This window comes from Elephantulus edwardii, unplaced genomic scaffold (genome assembly GCF_000299155.1).
Source record: "Elephantulus edwardii isolate Elephantulus edwardi_28Jun2011 unplaced genomic scaffold, EleEdw1.0 scaffold00004, whole genome shotgun sequence".
NCBI lineage: Eukaryota > Metazoa > Chordata > Mammalia > Macroscelidea > Macroscelididae > Elephantulus > Elephantulus edwardii.
In genome coordinates, this window is record NW_006399754.1 from 26,863,085 (window position 1) to 26,886,684 (window position 23,600).

The following is a 23,600-nucleotide window of genomic DNA, read 5'->3' on the forward strand; positions in this document are numbered from 1 at the left end:
TGTGATACACTGCCTTTGAAAACCCACTGCAGAGTCAGTTAGAAGTCAGTTTCTACACAACAACAACAACAACACACTTTTATTATAATCATCGTAACTTTAAGCATTTTTCAAAAAGGGACACTAGGTAAGCAGTGTTTGGCAATTCAGAAATGAAAAAATAAAAAGTGTCCAGTGAAATATAATTTAAAAAATTAGTGAAAATTTTGATAAAAAATATTTTGCACATGATGGCCCTCTCTATGTGACACCACACACACACACACACACACACACACACACACGCGCGCGCATGATTTCTAAATCTCTTCCCATTGTACTAAGACACTTTTCACCTTTTTTTCACTTTTACTTTCTATTACCAGAGAAAAATCTCAAGATAAATCTTATGAATTTTATATTTTCTATATTTCAGGCTGATTCTACACTGTTTTATGTATCTGCAATTTGACGTTTTTCTCATCTTAGAAGGAAACTGAAAGTGCTCTAATATATCTTAATGCTCATTAAGCAGTATAATAATATATTTGACCAAATACTTTAGTTACTTCTTGTCTACAGGAGTCAAATATTTGCTGTATACACGTGGCTTCACTAAGAGATAAATGAAATTAAGAGAAAACCTCCCAAAGAATTTAGAATAAACTCAGAATAGTTTAGGTACATTAAAATATTACTAGATAATTTTTAATTTTTGCACTGGGAACGTCTGCAGTTATTGAGGATCAGTGATGTCAGTTTGAGGACTAAGGTGAGTCTGATTCAGGACATGGTCTTTCCAGTTACTTGCTATGAATCTGAGAGCTGAATAAGCTCCGTCAGCTTAAGGATAACAGAAGAAGTCTGGATGCCTTTGAGCCATGGTATTAGGCGTTCTGAATGTCCCATGGACGGCCAAGAGAATAAACAAATATGCTGTAGAGAAAGTGTCGCAGAATGCTCCTTGGAGGCAAAGATGATAAAGCTTTGTCTCACATATTTCAGGCCTTTTATTGTAAGAACTACCTTCCCTCTATAACTTGATTTGTGCCACTATTAAAGCCTCTACTTGGAATATTATTGCTTTTTAATTTTTGACTCATGTACTTTTAACTTGTTAGTTAAATTTGTGTCGGCTAGGCTGCAACAGTTCCATGATACATCTTCAAGGATATGAAAATGTATGGCTAAGCACAATTGATAACAGTGCATCTAAATTCCAAAATCAAGCTCCATAATAGTCTATGTGTTTCCTACTGCCAAAGGGGCCCTTTAGAGTAGTGAGAAAAGATCTTCATCCTGAAACCCACAGCGTCCCTTTTCAGCAGGAAGTAGCTAAGAGAATATGCCATCCCCTTTTCTTATGAATCAGGGTGAAGTCTCTCTCAGGGAGGAGTGATAGGGAATGGCAAAGGACACACTGACAAAGGAGATTAATCAGAACTGACTTTGACAAGCACTGTGGCAATTGGACAATTAAAACAGACTTTCAAGGGAGGGGGAAAAAAAGAAGAACTAACTGGGGAGGAGGGTAGAGAAAAAAGTGCAACAATGAATGAATGAAAACCCAAAATCTCTGTAAATGTTTATTAAAATTAATAAAATTTAATAAAAAATAAATAAATAAAATAAAAATATTTTTTAAAAACCCCAACATATTACTAGGGGAGGCTATTCCTTGGAGAGGGACATCATGCTTTGAAAGTTGAAGGTCAGTCAAACAAAGGAAGACTCTGAACCAGACTGATTTACAGTGACTGCTGCAATGGGGTCTAGTGTGTCAGGAAGTGTGCAGACAGCACAGGATAGGACAGGGTTCAGATCTGTGGTTCACAGGGTGACTATGAGTCATATTCAACTTGATAGCACTTAACAACAACAAATAATAATTTTTATTTCACACAGCCCATCAATTATTGAATTATGTGGTTAAAAATGGTTCCTATAGCAGAAATCAACTAATTATTTCAATCTTACTTTGTAAATGAAGGAGGAGAATGAGCAGGAGTAAAATGAAAAGGATGAGGAAGAAGGAGAACAACAAAAGGAGAATGTGAGGGGGAACCACTTTCACTCCTGCTGTGCAGAAATTAACTTACTACATCTAGTAAGTCATAGCTGACTCACTTGTTGGTATTAAGTGCCATTAAGTTAAACAAGTCTCATTGCTACAGTCACTGTGTCAATCCACCAGGTTGCAGGCGCTTCCTCTTCTTTGCTCTCTCCTCACCTTTCCAAGCATGATGTCCCTCTCTAAGGAACAGCTCTCCTAGCAACATGCCCGTTGTTATGTGAACTGAAGCTTTGTCATCTTTGTCTCCTAGGAGTACTCTGACTGCACCTTCTCCCAGATATACATGTTTATTCTTCTGGCAGTCCATGGAATATTCAGTATGCTTCCTAAACACTACAATTTAAAGGCATGAATTCTTCTGGCATTCTTGTTCATTCATTTTTCATCTCTTAAATGGACAGCAAGTAACTAAAAAGACTGTAGCCTCAAGCAGGTGCACCTTAGTCCTATAATTGACATCATTGCTCCTCACCAATTTGGAGAGGTCCCTGCCTACAGGCTTTTCCAATATGTCTCCTCCTCTCCTGACTGCTGGTACCAAGTGTATTTACTGTGGATCTAAATAAGAGGAAGTTGCTGACAATTTCAGTCTTTTCTTGAGTCTATTATTATGTTGCTTATTGTCTCAGTGGTAAAGAGTTTTATTATCTTGATGTTGAGATGCAAGCCATATTGAAAGCTACATACAATGTTTAAATTTCTGCAGCAAGTGATTCAAGTCCTCCTTATTTTCAGCAACCAAGGTTGTATCACCTTATAATAAGTTATTGATGAATTTTCCTCCAATGTTGATGCCACATCCTTCTTCATAGGGTTCAGCTTCTAAGAATAATTTGTTTAGCATATAGATTAAATAGGTATGGGGAAAGGATACAACACTGATAAACACATTTCTTAATTTTAATTCATGTAATTTTGCCTTACTCTATTCACACAATAGCCTTCTGGTCTAGGAAATACAATGTTAACATAGTTCAACAAACAGATGCTGCCCTAGATGTGCTTACAACGTTGTGCCAAAAAATCTGGAGGATTACCACCTGGCCAGCTGATTGGAAGAGGTTGATAATTGTTCCCATTCCGAAGAAAGGTGATCCAACAGAGAGTGGAAATTGTGGGCCAATATCATTGATGGGACATGTAAGCAAGATTCTGCTGAAGAACATCCAAAAATGACAAACAGCGTAAAGTGCAGGCTGGGCTTATTTTGCCTTAAATGATGGTTTTTTAGGTTATTAGCCCATTTTCCTTCTTATGAATATTTCCTTTTACCACGATTCTTTGTTTCACAAGCACTCAATGAAAGAATACAGGCACAGTTGTTTCTTCTGTCTAAACAAAGGCTGTCTTTTAATGAATTAATTACTTTATTCTATAGATTGAGGGTTGTCTGGTGACAAAATCAGCAGGATGTGGAGAGACTGAAATTCTCACACACTGTTGGTGGGACTGTTTGGGGCTTAGAAGTAAAATTCTAAAGCCACTTGAACACTGAAGCCTCTTAATCATCAATACTAAATTTAGCAAAATATGTAAATTATTTATTACATATATATATTTATGATTCATTTATATAGAGAACTGAACAATAGCAAAATAAAGAAATTTCCTATATTTGACATATTTAAAAGCCTTGGAAAATAAGTCAATATATGTTTAAAAATATTGCATCCCCTCGTCACAGTATTTTATGAGTAAATTCAATGCTATTTTAAAATATTAAAACTCTCCCACTAAAATATACATGCAGTCTGCCCCAGAGAAAAAGCTGTTCCCTGTGTAGGCAAGTGCCTTGAAGAATGTATTATTCCTCCTGGATTACTTTATCCCTGGAGGTAGCATTCTCATTATAAAGATGAACTGATTTTTTCACACCCAGGGGAAAACACACAGTGCCCAGAAAAGCTTTCTAAATAGATAAATACCTCACCAAACTCGCAATCACCATGTACAGAAGTGTTGAAAATGACTGATAATTTTAATAACATTTCCGTTATGTCAGACTCTTAACTTGAAGCCAGTCAAGTAAGTACAGAGTAACAACCATTGTTTAGTTATTTCAAAGTCTTAGCCATTAAGTTGGCCTAATGAAATAAATTTAAAAATCAAATTAATGGATAGGAACTGTATGATGATACACACAATTTTGTCTCCATTTCCATGCAGGGTCTGAATCTTCTGGGGAAATGAAAATGGACTCAATGAGAATTATTTAGGCAATAGTTTCTGTATTTACTAGAAACACATTCAAAATTCACTAGAAGCTTCCTTGGCTGCTTTCTCACATGAATTGACACACCACAGTACTGACCACTCACCTAGAATTCATTGGTATTTCAGCCGTCTTTGCAGTTTATACCAAAGTAAATGGTGATGTGATGGACTCCTCAAAAGAGTCTATGGTATTCACTGAATTCACTTTAGTCTGTAAATACAAACAAACACAAAATAAGCCCATTGCCATGAGCTGATTCTGACTCATAGCAGCCCTGAGGGACAGAGCAGAACCGCCCTCAGGGCGGCCAGCACTGTAATCACACGACACAGAAACAGAATGTCACATCTTTCTCCCAAGAAGTAGCTGGCAGTTTCAAAACACTAACATTTTGCTCACCAATCCACAGCTCATTGCCATAGAACTGGAGTTTATTCCTAGCTGACCATCCGACAGGTTCTCAGAGGCTGTAAATCACAGAAGAGATTGCCATTTTTCTCCTACAGAGAAGCTGGTGGATTTGAACCACTTGTGTTTGGGTTGACAGTACAACTCTTTACCCACTAGAGCTGTAAACACATATTCGTTGATTCATCAGGAGTATGCTTATTTAAGTGACAGGCACAGTTCTATAATAAAGCCATGGAAAAATCAAAACGGAACTCACTGCCTTTGTGGTTGTCTTGTAGCACTGTGTTGGACCCTCTGGTGGGTTTTCCAAGGCAGTTGGCATGGAAGGAGCTGGCAGACTTCATTGCATGCCTTTGGTGTGCAGCTCCTGACAACTAAACCACACCACGCTGGAAGTGGTTCCAACTCACAGCAATGCTCTGAATTTCCGAGGCTACTGTAAACCTTAACAGGCATATACTTCCCATCCTTCTCCAGAGTAGTCACTGAATTTGAGATCATTGTAGTTATATGCTGTGGAGAGAACTGCAACTCACAGCAATCCTATGCATGCTAGCTCTGACCCTGCCCTGTCTTGACCCAGACTCACTGACTCAAACACACCTATTCCCATTACCCCAATTACTGTGTCAATCCATCTCCTCCAGGTTCTCCCTCTCCAGTGCTTTCCCTCTAGTCTTCCAAGCATGATCTTCTTTTCCAAAGACTGGTCCCTCCTGGCAACATGTCCAAGATATGTGAGATAGAGCTTCAAAATCCCTGCCTCCAAGGTGAGAAGCAAGAGATCATTAGGACTGGTCATCTTATTTATAATTTTGTAGGAAAGCAGTTGCTAAATTGATATCATTAAAATAGTGACTGAGGAATTTTACATTTATTGTCTATATTTAAAAAAATCCAGTAAGCCATGTACCCTTGCCTAATTGTTATTAGGAGATACCAGGACTTAGAGAAGGATATCATGCTTGGGAAGGTAGAGGATCAGCATAAAAGAAGACCCACCACAAGAGAGATGGACACAGTGACTGTAGCAATGGGCTCAAATGCGCCAGAGAAGGTGAGGCTGGCACAGGATAGAGGAAGCTTTAGATCCACTGTTCACAGGATCACTATGAATTACAGTCAACTTAATGATGCATTGACTTTATCTCAACATCAGTTTTATACAAAACATATATTCAGAAACATCTTAAGTCTTCTCTAATTGTGATTTTGTTGAAATTAGTGTCCCAGTCACTGTGAGTTCAGACCACCAAAATGAAACTCATACCCTTTGGTAGAGTAAGTTTGGAACTGTTATTGTTCCTATCAGATGCTGTTATCAATTCCCCCCCCCAATTCATAGACACTAAGTACAACATAATGAGAGATTACCCCATCCTGTGATATCCTCACATCCTTGAAATGCTCAAATCCATTGTTGCAACAACTGTACAAATTTCTTCTCCTTAAGACGCCCTGCAAACATGGTATTATTCTTCTCCAAGGAGATATTGTCCTGATAACAAGTCTAAAGTACAGGAAACAAGTTCACTGTCTCCCTTCTTAGCATCATTCTGTACTTCCTCCAAGAAAGTTTGTTCATTATTCTAAGTCTACGGTATATTTAATACTCTTTGCCGACATCATTATTTAGACACATTATCTTTGGAGAAATCTGTATTTATTGTCCAGTTTTCTATTCATATTAGATGACTGAAAAGATATTTTGATGTCTTAGCTTTCACTTGTTGACTGCTGCTTCCTTATGTCTTTATTGTGAATCCAAGGAAAATGACATTTCTGACAACTTGATGCCTTTGAGCTGTGGTGCCGGCAAAAAGTACTGACTGTACCATGGACTGCTAGGAGAATAAACAGGCTCGACCTGGACGCAAGGATTCTGAAGTGACCCATCCTTGGAGAGGGACATCATACGTGGGAGGGTGGAAGGAAAGCACAAGAGAGGAAGACGACTGACTCAGTGGCTGTGATAATGGGATGAGTGTGTCAAAGATGGTAAGGTTGGCTTAGGATGGAGCAGGGTTCAGAGATGCTGTACATAGGGTGGCTATGAGTTGCAAGCAACTCGGCAGCACATAACAACATGCTGTTGCTTACTGGTCCATTTGTGAAGAACTCTTTGATGTCCAGATATTCTTGATGCTAAAGTGTAGTTAGTAGTCTTTGATCTTAGTGCTTCAAGTACTCTTCGCTTTTAGAAAGCAAGGTGGTGTCATCTACATTCTGCACAATGTTAATGAGTCTTCTTCCTATTCTTATGCCACATTCTCCTTCTCATAGCCCACTTTCTTGTACTATGTGCTTGAGATACAGAGGACGGGCTGGACCTCACATATCTGGCATACTGTGGAAGACAGTGGCTGGAACATTCCTGTGTGTGCCACTCTCTAGCACACACACATCGTGATTTCAAACATGCAATATCTTCTTGTTCTGTTTAAATATCTGCCTCTTAGCATATGGACAGATTGCACAAGAACACAATTAGGTGTTCTAAAATCTCCACTATTCACAAAGTTATCCAAGACCCATAAACTTAAATGTCCTTGCAAATTTAATCAAATACAAGTGAACATCTTCTGGTGTTCTCTGTTTTCATCAAGTTTAATCTGGTATCAGCAATGATTTTTCTTGTTTTCCAAATCTTCTGCATCAAATTACAGAAGCCAAAATAATTTTGGTCAGCATAAATTTGCCTGCACATGATATTAATGTTGTTTTTAAGTGCCATCAAGTCACTTGTGACTCATAATGACCCTAGTTCAACAGCTCTGAACTCTGCTCTATCCGGTGCCAGCTTTGTCTCTGAAACATCCACCCCCCAATATCCAACCCAGGCACTGAGTCAATCCATCTCATCCAGGATCCCTCATTGCACAGTCCCTCCACACTCCCAAGCATGATGTCCCTCTCCAAGGACTGCTTCCTCCTTGCAAAATGCCCAAAGTATATCAGACAGCTTCAGAATCCTTGCCTCCAAGGAGCTGCCTGGTTTCATCTTCTCCAGGACAAACCCATTTGTTGGCCTAGCAGTCCATAGTATATTCAATACTCTTTGCCACCACCACAACTCAAAGGAATCAATTTTGCTTCTATCATCCCTAATTATTGTCCAGCTTTCTGATGCATACCAAGTAACTGCAAAGGCCATGGCCTGGATTAGGCACACCTTGGCCCCTAGACTGACATCATTGTTTTTGAGCACTCTGGAGAGCTCCCTAACAGCAGATTAACCCAATGCAATTTATTTTTAGATTTCCTGACTGCTGGTGTTAATAGTGTTGACTATGGATCCAAGCAAGCTGAAATTGCTAACAACCGCAATCTCCTCTCCATCTATCATGGTGCTGCCAATTAGCCCAGTGGTGAGAATCTTTGTCTTCTAGGTGTGGAGTTTCAATCCATATTGAAGACTACAGTCCTTGACCTTCTGCAGTGAGTGGTTCAGGTCTTCTTCAGTTTCAGCTAGCAAGGTTGTGCCATCTGTATCTCATAGGCTGTTGATGAGTCTTCCACCAATCTTGATGCCACATTCCTCCTCATAAAGCCCTGCTTCCAAAAAGATAGGTTGCTGGTCTAGCAAAATTCTGTCATGTGATCTTATGTTATGCATGTCAACCACCAATTCTTTCTTTCTGAGTTGTAATATATATGGAAGACTGCTGTTGTTGTTGTGTACCATACAGTCAGACTAACCAATAGCTGACCTTCCGGCAGGTTTTCAGAGGCAGTTAGCCACACAAGAAATTGTCCAACTTTTTCCTCAGAGCAGCTGGTGGCCTCAAAACACATGCCTTTAGATTGCAGTGCACCTTCTTGAAATTATTCATAAATGCTACTTTTTCAGCAAGCAAGGTGTGTCATCTACATATCTCAGATTGTTAATAATCTTCCAGTACTGATGATACCTATTGGTTCATACAGTCTAGCTTCTCTGACCATTTTCTTTTTTTTTTTTCCTCTGACCATTTTCTAAGCATAATGGAAACTATTCCTGAATATAAGTTTAATGTATAGTTATATGCCATCGACTTGAATGGGACTCATAGTGACTCTATGAAGGAAATATCCAAACCTTGCCCTATCTTGTGCCATCGTCACAATTTCCATTATGTCGTTCTGTTGTTAAGTAGCATCAAGCTGACTTTGACTCATAGTGACCCTATACATAGTGGATCTAAACCCTGCTCTATCCTGTGTCTTCTTCATCATCTCTGATACTCTCAAGGCCACCATTACAGTCACCATGTCAATCTATCTTACTGAGAATCTTCACTTCCTTTGTTGACCCTCTGCCTAAGCATGATGTCCTTTTCCAAGGAAGGAAGCCTCATAACATGTTCAAATTATATCAGATAAAGTGTTACTGTCCTTGTCTCTAACAATCACCTGTCTGCACCCCTTCTAAGAAATAATTGCTTGTCCTAATCTATGGGATACTCATTTTTTGTCATAACAACTCAAAGACATCAATTCTTTCTCTGTCATACTTATTGTTCAATTTGCAGGTGCAAATCAGGTGGTTGAGAAGATCATGGTTTGACTCAGGAGAACTTTAGTCCTCAAAGTGACATATTTGCTTTTTAGTACTTTAGAGAGGTTCCTGTTAGACGACTTCCAATGTACTAAGTCTTGATTTCCAAGATGCCAATGACAAGTGTGTTGACTGTGGATTAAAGCAAGAATAAATCATTGATAATTTCTATCTCTTTTCTATCACCACCCGTGAGGTAGCCTAACCACCCATGAGGTGGCCTATTTGCCCAGTCATGAGGATTTTGTTTTATTGATGGTAAAATGTAACTCACACCGAAGGCTCCCATGCAGTAAGTGTTTCAGGCTCTCCTCAGTTTCAGCAATCAGGATTTTATTTCTTGCATTGACAAAGGTTATTGTTGAGACTTCCTCCAATTCTTATGCCACAATCTTCTTCAGAATCTCAAATGATGTGTTCTTCATACAGATTGAACAAGTGTGGAGAAACTGATGAACACCCTTCTTGATTTTAAACCACACAATGTTTGCTCAATGTTCTGGGATTCCCATTCTTGCCAATGTCAGCCTAATCTATTATGATTCACACAATCCAGTGCCTCTGCATAGTAAATAAAACCATGAAGAAGATATCCGATCTCTTAGAGCCACATGTTGTAGTTGCTATGTCAATCCATCTTGGTGAGGGTCTTCCTAATCTTTGCTATACTTCCACTTTTCCAAGCATGATGTCCTTCTCCAAGAGCTGGCCCCTCCTAACAGCACGTCCAAAGTATGTGAGATGAAGCTTCACCACCCTTGCTTTCAAAGCACCCTGGCTTTACTTTCTCACAGACAGACTTGCTTGTTCATTGGAAGTCCATGAAATATTCAGTACTCATTTCCAACACCACAACACAAAGGCATCAAGTCTTCTTTTGCCATTTTTAGAAACTGTTCCAACTATCAGCTGCACAGCAAATATTAGAAAAGTCATGGCTTGGATTAGGGGCATCTTACTCTTGACATAATTGCTTTTATTCAGCACTTTGGAGAGGTCTCAGGCAATACATTTTCCCAATGTATTAAGTCTTTTCATTTCTTCACTGTTGGTACAAAAGGCTGTTGTTGAAACACACACACACACACACACACACACACACACACACACACAAAGACTAAGAGAAACAGTGGACATTGATTTAACTCAAAGATATAATAACCTTTCATAGGTTTGGTATGGCAATGAAAATTAACAAGATTTTCAGTAATTTTAGAAAAAGCACAGTTAACAGACATTCAGAAGAAAATACTGGAAAACAATTCATTAAGCTTTTCCTTAAACAAGTGAATTGTGAACATAACTCAAAATACTAGAATCAAAATTACTCTTCCCCTTCCCCCCCCCCATAACTCAACTGCTTGGCTAACAACATTTGGTATGAAATAAGAGCAAATGACTTAAAGCTATTAATGTACTATTTGAAGCATTTTATGTTTTAATATCAATGACAAAGTGAAGACTGTAAGCTCACTAAACCAAATGAACGATAAACCAAAGGTCTAGCCCAAATTATGTTTGCATATGTAGGTAGGTATCAAGGCAAATTTGAACTCTAGAAGAAAAATTATACCAATGACAAAATCTTAAAATATCTTAACATATTATGTCAGTATTTAATTTTTGAAAAATGCAAGAAAAGAAAAAACAAGATCGGAAAGAGTTGGTAATCTTATCACATTTTCTTCAACATCCTCTGCGTATATTTAGTTGTAGACAAGTTACCATTAAGAGTTTAGCTAAGCAAGTATTTTCTGTGCTAATGATTTTGTGTAATAAGTATTATACCCTGAATACGTTAAAATGTTTATTCTAGGAAATTGTTTTATTTTTCTTAAATCATTTGAGACAGATGTTAGGTACTTGACATTTACTTTTTGCACTGATTTCAAGTAGATCAAGTGGTAAGGCTTTCTGAGAAAAGTTTTCGTGTACGTTGCAACAAAAATTTTGCTTCTGTACTGTCATATTCCTTAAGCTACTACTGTGACTCCCTCTCTTTACAAAATATAGGTGCTTATGGAAGTTTATTCATTTTAAAATTAGTAACTAGCAGTCACCTCTGGTCTGGGAGTCCCCAAGGCCATTGTAAAAATAATTTTCTTAGTCATCTTTCAGTGTCTAAAAGAAAATATGTAAACTAGTTCCTCATTTAAAATATCTATTATTATTTTCCCCCATAACCAACATTGGCATTCTTATAAGTGTTTATAACATCCACTTCCTATGTATTAATTGGTGATTAGCCAAAAGAACTGAGAGAACAATGCCAGAATATCCATAATTAAAATATACCTACTTTATTGTTAGAGTGGCCAAGTGACTGAAGGTCAAATGTTCTGATGGTCCAACGTGTAATAAACAGTATTATATGAAGCTGCAAGATTAAATATTGAGTGTAGTAATGTATCTAAAGGCAGTCACACTGAATTTTGCTTGAAGAAAAAAAGACAGTTCTGATTAAGAGATGCTTCCAAACTGCATGAACATTCAGCATTTAGAAATGTGCACTATTGACACTCTATCAATTATAAATTAATTCAATGTGCAATCAACAAGTTAAACTAATAAGAAAACTTAAATATATTAATTCTTACCTTTTATTTGAAATGCTGTATAGGAATTCCAAAGTGACAGCTTAAAATTTACCCCACTCCACTTATATTGTTTTCATGTAACATTATTGGTACAATCCTCTACTTAAATTGGATGATGGAAGGTAATTATTTTTTAAGATAATATATGGGGACTTTCAGTTTCATTCAGAGTGCCCTTAAAATTCATGCAGACATTTTGGGGAAATTTTAAAACTTACTTTTCAAGAAGCAGGACCTCATATTATGTTGGGAAACATGAATATGATAAAGATAATTTTCAATATATTTTAAGTTTGGGCAAAGATTTACATAATATTTTCTTTGAAAAGCAAAAATATTAATGAACCAACATAATCTAAGTTCAGGCTTTGCTAAAATTGCTTTCCATCAAGAAAAAATTCTTAAATAAAGGCAGAGATAGCTGTTAAGTCAAAAGAAGGCACAAGTTGCATGGCTTAGTTAATTCATAATTTGTGTAAGCTTAGACAAAAGTCCTTTAGAAATAGTTTTCTAATAATATTTGTTAACCTTGGAGGAGATTTTTAAAACTTAGAATCTAAGAGTTGCACTTAATATTTGTTTTTCCTTGTTAAATATTCTAATAAAGAATTTACCATCTAAGAATTGACATGCCTACATCATACCTGGGCCACAAACACATCAATATTCTGGCTTGATTTTAAATAATTGTTTAATAAATGATTTTATCTATGCTTTGTCATAAATAAGTAGTCTGAATGTTTATGTATGAAATAACTTTGAACACAAATTAACTAGAAGATAAAATAGAGAATAATTATGATTTGAGGAATATTGTTTAAATATGTGAAATATTTCATTAAAATTGTAGCAACTACTATGACTTAAATGCATTTTAAAAATATTTAACACCTGAACGGTGAACCAAAAGAGAAGCATTAACAGGAGAAAACTTGATGTACACTCCTATATTTCAGCTAACTTTAAAAGAAGGAATGAGCCTTCTTGGTCTTGGAGTTAAGCTAACTCAAGGATTAGTAGTTCAACCTGGCTAGCTGTTCCACAGGAAAAAGATGTGTTGATCAACTTTCCTACAGCTGAGCACTGGACACTCCAATGGCAATCGTTTTAGAAAGAGCAACATTCAGTAAATAGAAAGAAAAATCTGCTCTAGGAATTTTTTTTTTTTATATATTTGAACATGAAGATTTGAGAATGCTATCAAAACTCTAAATAAACAGTAGTCATATTTTTTATACAATTAGGACCTTTAGAAGTAAAACCTTCTTTGACTCTGGATTTAAAAAGAGCAAAAAAATATCCTGTAGTTGTAATGTTGTAAAGCATGACTTTTGCAAGTATGTGGATAGCTACGATATGTGTATCTTTATAGGTAAAATATATTTATTGGTCAAGAATTTATTTTTAAATATTTTTTACCTTAGATTTAAAATGTTAATCAAAATGAACTTGATTAATCTCAATTATAAAATATACTATTCAAAATCTCTACCATCTGATAAATAACTTTGTTAATGAATTAATACGAGGCTACCCTTCGTGGTTATTTTAAAAAGTGCACACCTATTTACAAATTGAAACTATACAGTTATTTTGTTTGCACATATTCCAAATTAAGCTAGTGTTAATGAACTGTACAATAAGCTTCTTAAAGGATGTGTTGGTTAGGAATGCTAGAAATTTTCATGAGTAGTAGAAATGAGTTTATGAGTAAAAGTATCTAAAATATGCATATTTCAGAACACTGAAAAGTAACAGAATTTTACTTTATATTTGACTTTAATATACATTGACATAATTTACTAAATATTTAAATCCCATTTTCATATTTGAATTGAAACTATAACATACACTGAAAGTATCTTTAATAAATAATGATCTGCAAATAGGTTTTTACAAAATTTCAAAATATTAATGAGCCTTCAAGTTATACTACAGTTCCATTTATGCATAAATTATTTTTAAAAGAATCAGATTCATTTTATAAAATAGTAGCTCATAACTTCATCTTTTAGAACCACATATAATATTAACATATATATATGTTAATTTTATAGTAGAAACATACAGTATTCTTCATGTTTGCTGACATCTAATTAAAAATACAAATAATCTGAGATTCCCATTCACAAATCACTATGGATATCACTTTCCTTACACTTAAAAAAAAACCACGCCCACACACCCAAAAAAGTCCTCAAAATAATTTTTCCATTAGTAAATAAGAATGTCTCTGATAGCTTATTATTCAGCAATTTATTAATACATTTCTATCTAGACAATAGAAAAAGTCAAATAAATTTGATTTGCATTATATCAATTGTCCTTGAAATCTCTGTATGTGATTTTTCAAATTTTTATAATAAATAATCTACATCATTGAAATTTTAGGTTAACCCTTGTTATTTTAAAAATTGAGTACAAAACTATTTTATAGTACTGGTTCAATTCTTATGAGAAATAGTTGACTGTGTCTTCTAAGCCAAATGATCTGTTAAAATGAAGGATGAAAGTAATTGTTAGAGAAATGTTACACTCAAACTTTCTAATCTACTCTAAAGCCATTATCGCTGTATGCCCCCAGTCTAACATTCCTAAGCCTAAAATATGATAGTACAATTTGAAAGAATAGTTTTAAATTCAAATATAAAGAAATCCTGCACTGAAACTATGTATGTAACTATCTTTTCAAAAATGTTTGTTTTTGTATGCCATGTTACATAATCTTGTGGAAATATATAGGAGCATGTTTACAAAGGCATTACATTGAATTAAAACAAAATTAGTAACAAAAATCTTACCATGTAAAAATCTGTCTACCAATGTTGTTGTTGTTGTTGACTGCCTTTGAGTTGACCACAACTCACAGTGACCCTATGAACAAAAAGTTGTGACCCTATGAACAAAGGGCCTTAAGTCTTTCTATAACTATCAACATTTCAGTTCCCAAATGCAATATTCATAGACATGGAATATAGATACTATGTTTAGGAATAGGGCAAAGTTCTGTCCAGTCTCCTCCACTTTCATTGTACTGTCATGTTTTTATTTTCCAAATAGAGAACAATTTTAAGAAGTTGGAAAACTTTATCTGTAAATTAGTTAATTTGGTAATCTTTTTGCAACATTGAAATATTTAATTACTTTGAAAATAAATAAATACTTTGGGCTTATGATAGTATCTAAATCAGTTACTTTCATGATTCTAGCTCTTAATTCATTAATGTAAACAAATTCTTTACAATAACCATATCAAATATTTTGCTACAACTGTTAACTTCATAATCTGATATAAGGAAAGTACAAGAGTTTCTTTCCAAATGAACATGAAGCAGATTTGTTATGTGCTTTATTTTTATTAATCTGAAACTATATAATCTGGGGAACAATTTATGTAGCTTATGAAACAGAGAAGTAATTTTTAGCATTTCAAACAAATCATTCTCACTCTCTTGCCACATTGAAAAATAATGTAAAGAATGAGAAGAGAGCAGGAAAGAGGGAGGGCGATGGAAAGAGTAGTGAGAGAGAATAAAATTGAGTGCAGAAGTGAAAAGTTTGGCCATCAATGAGATGTAAGAACAGAAAATTGACATTATTCTTCCTCCTGGGTAGTTATTTTCATTAAACACTATCAGCTCTGAAGGGACAGTGGTGAGTTCAGTAATGTAACAAGGACATTTGTCCAAAAACACCCTCGTTCATATATACATACATATATACATACATACATGTGTGTATATATATATAGAGAGAGGTTATAATCCTGATTAAATATTTCATGTATGATATTTTATTACATAGTAGTTCAACTCATAAGTGCAATAAATCATTTTAGCCTTATATGGTTTTACCTGTTAATGTATAAATTACCTGAATTTTCATAGATGATATTTTTTTCTGGATTGATTTTAATATTTACACTACAATCATATCTAAAATATTTTGCAATATCTACCTGGAACTATATTTGTATGAGATTATATTGTATATGGAATATAAAAAGCACAAAGAGTACATTTACTTTGTACTCAAATTTTAATTGGTGCCTGAAACATAACCTCTACAGATATTCCTTCCTTTTGCAAAGTTTGTTTGAAACCATTTCATTTTTATGGAAGAAGCTTGTTTTTTGCTAACTGAAATTTATCCAACTATTTTCACTTCTGCTAGAGGGGAAAAAAAAATAAAATCAACTCCTCGTTTGTTTTTCCGGTGTGATTACTGAAAAACTGGAGATTGCAGAGAGGTGTCACGAGGCTCCGCCCCCAAGAACCACACTCAGCACATCAGCATCTTATAGCTGAACTGAGTCTGTGAACACTATCTATCAAGTGTTATTTTAGATTTTATATGCTCTTTAGTATAGTTTAGGATGAGTTTTTATGACAGTGGCCAGGGAATGCTAAAAAAGATTATCATAGTGAATAGTTGGTAATTAGTCTTACCTTCATGATAATTTCCACTACAAGTTTCAGAGAAAGAGGCTGGGTTGTTTTGTTGTTGGGTTGTGGTGTTTTGTTTTTTTTTTTTTTATGGGATAGTGGGAGAAAACTTTAGTTCTCTAAAATTCTACAAGGAAGTTTTCAGGACTTTTTCATCTACTCATAATCCTGAGTTTTTTATTATAATTATTTCATGGTTAACAATCTCAAATACCAAAAATTAAAAATGAAAAACTTATCTTCTATTGTCTATGTTAACATACTGGGAGGAAACCATGTATAAGAAGGTAATAATTTATTCTTAAGTCTATACAGTTTTGCAGTTTTGACATTTTGTGGTTTTCATCATGTTTATTGGAGTCTCAGAGTTGATTTGTAATCCTAACAGCTGAAAAATGTAAATTAAACATTAGACATAGCTTTTTAACAAATCATAGTGAAGTTTTTTCAGACCAAGAGTAAAATGCTAGCGCCCTTAGAAAGAATAAGATACCAATGAATCACCAAAAGAGACAAGATTATGGGAGAGAGTGCTGTTTTGAAATAACATTCCTTCATGAATCTTTAGAAAAAGGCATCATTTTCTTTGGAAGCAAATCCTAGTATCTAGACATTAGTCTCTAATTTCTTATAATTCTCTCTCTTATTCTTTTGTGTGTGAATTATGAAAGCTTAATTACATGGGAAATTCCACTTTGCATTAATATTTTATCATTTACATAAGTGTAATATCTACATATAGTGACTTTAATATTGTAGAAGAAAAACTTAGTCACTGTGAAAAAAAAATTAATAATCCCAACTAGGAAGTCAAATGTCTGTATTTGTTTTCATTTCTAATTCTGTGTCTAAAATGGAAGAGGTAGATGATGCATAAGAGACACATTTTCCCCCCATGATCCTATCTTGGTATTATTAGGATTACTCCTTTCCTCTTTGTAAAATAGAAATGAAAAGTAACCAGAAGGGAAAATGTTACAAAGGATGCAAATAAAATACTGGATTTAGTAAATGTAGCATTCTTCCCCTCCCCCCCCATAAATTCCTCAGGGAAAATGTTACCACCTATTTGATTTGAACTTAAGCAGGTACTGTCAATTTACTCATGGGTGGATGCTGCCTCTTTGTGGCAGAATGCCATGGAAAGTGCTTCTTAAACATAAAGTTCATGAACAGCCCTTAATATTGTACACAATCCAAGTAAGACTATGCAAAAATTCACCAACTGCGATAAAGCACATGGCTTTTTCAACTTCAGATTGATTAAACAAACCTTTATAGCCTGAAACACCAATTAATGGTTTAATACACTACAAATCTTATGCAGAGATGTACAGTTTATACCCAATTTTGAAAACATTCAGGATCAACTGGAGGTAAAGTAGTTGTCTTAAAATTGTTGAAAACAGTTTTACACAAGTTAAATATGGAAACTTGCAGAATGGATAAATAACAGTTACATGAGGAAAATGTATTATATTAAAAGAAAAATGAGTATGCAATATATTACTTACCATGCTCCACCTTTTTAGTTGAAAACTTCAGCAAAGAAACAAAGTATACAACCGAATTATCATTAATAAACACATTAAGTGATACATTTAGAAATTTATACTTTCCTGCACCAGGAAAAGCACAGATTATATCCATTTCAGTGCTAATAATTAAGGGGGAGAAATTCTTCTGTTAAGAATAAAAGTTAGCTACACATTCTTAATTGTTAATATCAGAGATTCAGTCAATCACACGTATTCAAATAGTTTGTACTTCAAGTAATCATTACTTCAATCCCTCAGAGTTGACATAGTTATCAAGTGTTTATTCAGAAACTATTTAAAAAATTACATGTGCTGGGATACATATGATACTGTTAACAACAGTAGCCCCATCTTACAGAAATCCTGTCTGTGGTTATCACCATTGCTTGCTGCCCAAAGGAACAGAGACATCATATTGAGATTTGTACAGTCCCTTGTTTGATCTTACAAGGTGCTCATATACTTGGATCTGTACAAACGTGACTGGGTTTGGTTAAACAATCAGAAATCGGCTACAATAGTAGTCAAATCAATACATACTTTTGGTTGACTAATAAAAATACTTTTAACTCTTCTCTAAGAAAACCAAACACTTGCACATGATTCTCACTCAAGTGGCCCAATTAATTGCCCTAAAATATTTTCTTAGATTGGGATTCAACCTCTTTAAATAAAAAAATAATACAGGCCCAATTGGGTGGGTTGCATTGGTTTAAACCCTTGCTAAAAATTTCTCCACTTTTTTTTTTATGATTGAAAATGCTTTTCTGGTATCACTTGTTTTGGAAATACAGTTCGTAGTATAGTGTGACAATTCCATGAAAAATAAAGCGTAAATAGTGAAAGAAGGAGAAATGCTAAAGGTGCATATAAAAATAGGTGCTACAATCAAATATTCGTATATTTTATCAATAAGTTATTTTTGACTAATCAATTATGGATCATATAGCTCTGCAATTTTAATGATTTGTCCACATCTATGGCGATCTTGTCTAGATCACAATACTTTTGTTATTTAATTCAAACGTCCAGAATGCATATAAACACATCCTTTAAAAAAAAAAAGGAGAAATGAGGGAGGGACAAAGGAAGGGGGAGAACTTTCTGATTCAATTGGGATGTGCTAATCTCTCCAAAAAAAGCCACGGAGACCCACCTTAGCTTAAAGAGGGGGAAGGGAGGAGGGCACCGAGGGCACCGAGCCAGGAAGCCAAAGAGCAAGAGGAGAATCTATGCAGGGCCATCTCTCACCACCCCCAACACTTCCAACCTCTGCAAACAGCATGGGACCTTGAGCAAGTCACCCACAGCCAAAGCGACCAGCTCTCCCCCTTCCTCCCCCACAGGCCAGGAGAGAAAGCGAGGTGCCCAGTTAACACAAGTGTTTCCCAGGTGTGAAATGTAAAGGAAATCGCACACCCTTTCGGTGTCTTCCGCTGAAGCTGAGAATCCCGTGCCAAGGCACTTCACCCTAAACGTGGAAACAAGCCAGTCGTGTTCACCGTGTGTCTGCTTGCTTGCTTGCAATGCAAAAGTTCCAGCAGCGTCTCGGGTCTCAGAACTGGCTAAATGTGGTCTGTTTTTCCAGCACTTCGAGGTAGTCCGGCTCAACGTTGAGTTTTGCTTTTAGCTCCAGATACTCGTTCCGGGTGGGTTCTACAAAGACGGCGCTGGGCGCGCTGTAGAGCACCGGTTCCCGCAGCCGGCCCTCCCCAGCTCCGGGGTGCAAGTACTGGTGGGGGCGCCGCAAGTCGTAGTTGGGGGAGAAGGTGTAGGCAGCGGGGCTGCAGGGGAACTTGGGATACTCCGGCAGGCTGTTGCCCGCGGGGCTGGGGGCGCAGTGTTTGTCTGGTTCCAAAATGCCCCTGTAAAAGCGGTCCGCGTCCTGCACCGGCGCCAGCAGGTCCTCCCGGGGCTCGATGGTGCTGACGCTGTAGGCGGGGCTCCGCAGGTGGTGGCCCTCGCGGCGCTCGTCGTCCCCCGGTGGCAGCTGCAGCTGCGGGGGCTGCTGCGCGGGGGGCGCAGGCGGCTGCGCGGGCGGCGGCTGCTGCAGGTGGTGGTTGGCGCCGTAGGTGACCTTGAGCTCGTGCAGGTCTTTGTAATCCTCCACCGCGTTGCCCTCCCGGGAGCGGTAGATGGGGTTCTTGCACATGTGGCCCAGGGGGTGCGGGATGTACTCGTACACGTGGCCCGCGGGCGTCTTCACCTTGGGCAGCGCGGACCCGCGGTGGTGCGCGTGGGGGTGGCCCCCGGGGCCGCCGGCGCCGTACACGCTGTACTGCATGTTGAACGAGCTCACGTCCGAGGTGTTGGTGCTGGTGGGGTCGCTCGGGCCCTTCTTCCTGCGCTTCATGACCAGCACGAAGAGGCCGGCGGCCACGAACACGGACATGATGAAGACGAGCAGCAGGCTCAGGATGAGCACGGACAGCGGCACGGAGGAGGCGCCCGCGCCCGCGCCCAGGCCCGCGGGGACCCCGGTGCTGTTGAGGCGGACACCGGGGGTCACCGCCGCACTGGTCCTGGCGGGGAGCTGGCCGGCCGAGGGCGTGGGCGTGGACACCACCACGTCCGAGTAGTCCGGGCACAGCGCCTCCGACTTGATGGCGCGCATGTCCGTCTCGGCGAACTTCTTGGGGGCCTTGCAGATGACCTCGTCCACCAGGACGCCCACCTTGAGCTGCTCCACCCACAGCTTCATGCCCACCACGTCGCACGTGCAATCCCACGGGTTGTCATGCAGGTCGATCTGGATGAGCGCCTTGAGCTGGTCCAGGACCCCGCTGACGGGCAGGGAGGCGAAGTGGTTGCTCCGCAGGTTGAGCCGGAGGAGGGTCAGGCCGGAGAAGACACCCGAGGGCATGGCCTGGAGGAGGTTGTTGTTCAGGAAGAGCAGCTGGAGGTTGGGGACCGGCTCGAAGGTCCCGGCCTGGATCTCTCGGATGAGATTGTACTGGAGGAAGAGATACTGCAGGCTCTGCAGGCCGTAGAAGAGCTCCGGGCTCAGCCTCTCGATCCGGTTACCATTCAGGTACAGACGCCTCAGGTTGGTGAGGTCCCCGAAGGCGCGGTCCTGAATCACCGAGATGCGGTTGTTGCCCAGATGCAAGAGGTCAAGGCCCGTGGCCTCCAGGAAGTCGGTTCGGCGCACCACGGCGATGTAGTTCTCCGTCAGATACATCTTCTTGGGGTTGTAGGGTTTGGGCTGGAGCTCGGCGAGGCTCTCGATCTTGCGTTCCTGGCAGTTGACGTTGAGGCCTAGATCCGAGATCTGCAGATTGCAAGTGCACGCGGTGGGACACTCCAAAGGCACCGGCGATTTGGTCTGGTACGCGATGCTGGGGCCATAGTTGCTGTAGCCCAAGTCCTTGGATGGCTGCCTGGAGGTGGGGCGCACCCTGGGCTTATTGGGCTGGCGGGTCCCCTTGGGAGGCTTCAAGGGGGGTTTGTAAACAGCAGAGGAAGAGGTGGCCACAGAGTTCACCGAAGCAGGGGTGGTGTGTAAATATCCCGTGGTGCTCAAAGGCGTCTGTGGTCTCATCTCATAGTCCGAAATGAGTTTCCGTGGGCAAAGTTCCTGTTTGGACACCTCATCCAGGTCTCGGCCATGCAAGCGGAAGGGGGTCTCACAAACCACATCCCCCACCAGGGCCGAGTAAGAGATGCTGTCCAACCAATCCTTGAGAGAGATGAGTTCACAGGAACAATTCCAGGGATTCTCCTCCAGCTGTAATTCCACCACTTTATCCATGTGCTGTAACAGCCCCACGTAGGGCAGGAGTTTCAGCCGGTTCCCCCGCAGGTCCAAATGCGTTAAGGGCACAAAACGGAAAAGGTTGTTGGGTAAACTGGACAAGAGATTGTCATTGAGGATAAGCACCTGCAACAGATGCAGTTTCCCAAAAGTGTTGGGTTCGATGACACTGATGTAATTGTAATCGACCTGTAGGTACTCTAAGTTCTCCAAGCCAAGAAAAGTGTCATCCCGAAGAAGTTCCAGTTTATTATTGTTCAGATGCAATCTCCTCAAACCCCGCAGCCCATGGAAAGCCCCTGTCTCAATGTCCTGGATAACATTGCTACCCAGATGCAAAATTGAAGCCCCAGTGTAATTGACAAACTCGTTGGGATAAAGACGGTTCAGGAGGTTCCCGGATAACAAGAGGTGGTAGATGGGGAAACGGGGAGGATTAATCTCAGAGAGGCTGATGATCCCTCGGTTCTCACAGCTCACAGTTAAAATGCTGTCCTTTTCCTCACAAGGACATGCACTGTCACAGATTTCCCCATAATAATCGATGGTTTCTGCACACGAAAGGACGAGAGCTGTTACAGCAAATGCTAGAGTCTGCAGCATCCAGCTATGCATTTTTCTCTGGAGATCTTGTTCCAAAGTTACTGGGGGGCAACAAGCTTGCATTTTACCTCCTGCAAGGGAGAGAGGAAAAGAAGGAAACAGAGTATGACCACAAATTTAAAGGATCACTCAGAAAGACTCTCTCTCTCTCCCCTAAGAGTATTTCTCTGAATTTAAGGAGGAGAATGTATGAATGGTAATCTCCCCCTCCCTTACAGAGCAATCACACACTGGATTAAAATCTGATATGTATTTCTATTTTAATGGTGGATTTCACATTCTAATGAGTCAAACAAGGGCACGCTGCCTCTTACAAGATAAGGGCAGGTTAGAGAACGTCTTCATCTTCATGTTCTTCTCCACTCGCCCCCCCCCTTCAAAACCAATCCATAAATATACATAAAATGGCTGTCAGATCATTTTCATGGGCCTGATTTAAGAGAACAGAAGCACCATTTTACAAGGTTTCCCGCCTCACCTGTACCCAGCCGCCCCCCACCCCCCTTGCCTTCATAACCTCTTCACTTAACAGTTCACCAAGAAGGTCTCCCATTTCCACAGAGAAGCGGAGGACCACAACACTTGGGCTATTTTAAACCACTGCTGGGAATGCTATGGGTGAGAACCTTAAGAATACTTTTCAGAAGAGAAAATAAAAAAAAATCTGAGATAATGCATCAAAGCAGCCGGCAGCCGCTCTTAAATCACCAATTGTCTCGGAGCTTTGAGCATGGAGAAGGAAAAGGGCATGTTCTCTTTGATCATGGACTTCACTACCTCGCTATTAAGCACATCCGTGTCCTAATTGTATGCACGGTGACACTTAGCAGCTTCCCCGAGAGTAACCAGCGTCCACTTCTCCTCATTGATCATGTCAGAGCCACGACCAAACCGCATCTTTAAGCCCCTGAAATAGTTCTATGCACGATGGATTACAAAGAACTCAGCGAAGGCATCCGCAATCCGGAACACCTCCGAATACCTTGAGTTTAAAAGAGGACGTTCTCATCCTTCACTGGGGATCCACTGAAACTAACGCCAGGGTCCCCCCCCGCGCCAAGCTTCCCTTTACCCGGGATTCGCGTCCCCTCGCCTCTGTACGCAAAAGTGACCTTAATGGGTTGGCGAGATTTGCACTGAGCTACCATGTCGCTAGCATCCACCTCTCTGGAGTCCCTTCTTACACATTTTTGACTACTCTCCTTCCTTTTTTTCCTCCCTAATTTTAAGAGATAAAAGACTCTTGAGCTGATTAAGAGAACACAGTAAAGTGTATGTGTGGGGAGGGCAGTAAGGGATATACGTCAGTGCTTTCATATCCGAATCTCATCTCGCTAAAGGATCGACTGCCCCCCCCCCTTTTCTTTCTTGCTTTCTGTCCCTTTGAAGGTTTCCTTTGACTTAGACAGCAGAACTCATAAAGGAAATGTGTGTGTGTGTATGTGTG

General features: G+C 39.0%; 1 protein-coding gene across 1 annotated transcript in view; it reads right to left on the reverse strand.

The window, feature by feature from the left end:
* Positions 1 to 18,056: 18,056 nt before the first annotated feature.
* Positions 18,057 to 23,600, reverse strand: part of SLITRK5 (SLIT and NTRK-like family, member 5) — a 6,744-nt gene continuing 1,200 nt past the window's right edge. Inside the window, exon 2 of the mRNA XM_006879576.1 lies at positions 18,057 to 22,224. Coding sequence (XP_006879638.1) covers positions 19,352 to 22,216 — 2,865 coding nt within the window. The 5' untranslated portion in view covers positions 22,217 to 22,224 and the 3' untranslated portion in view covers positions 18,057 to 19,351. The remainder of the gene's footprint in view (positions 22,225 to 23,600) is intronic.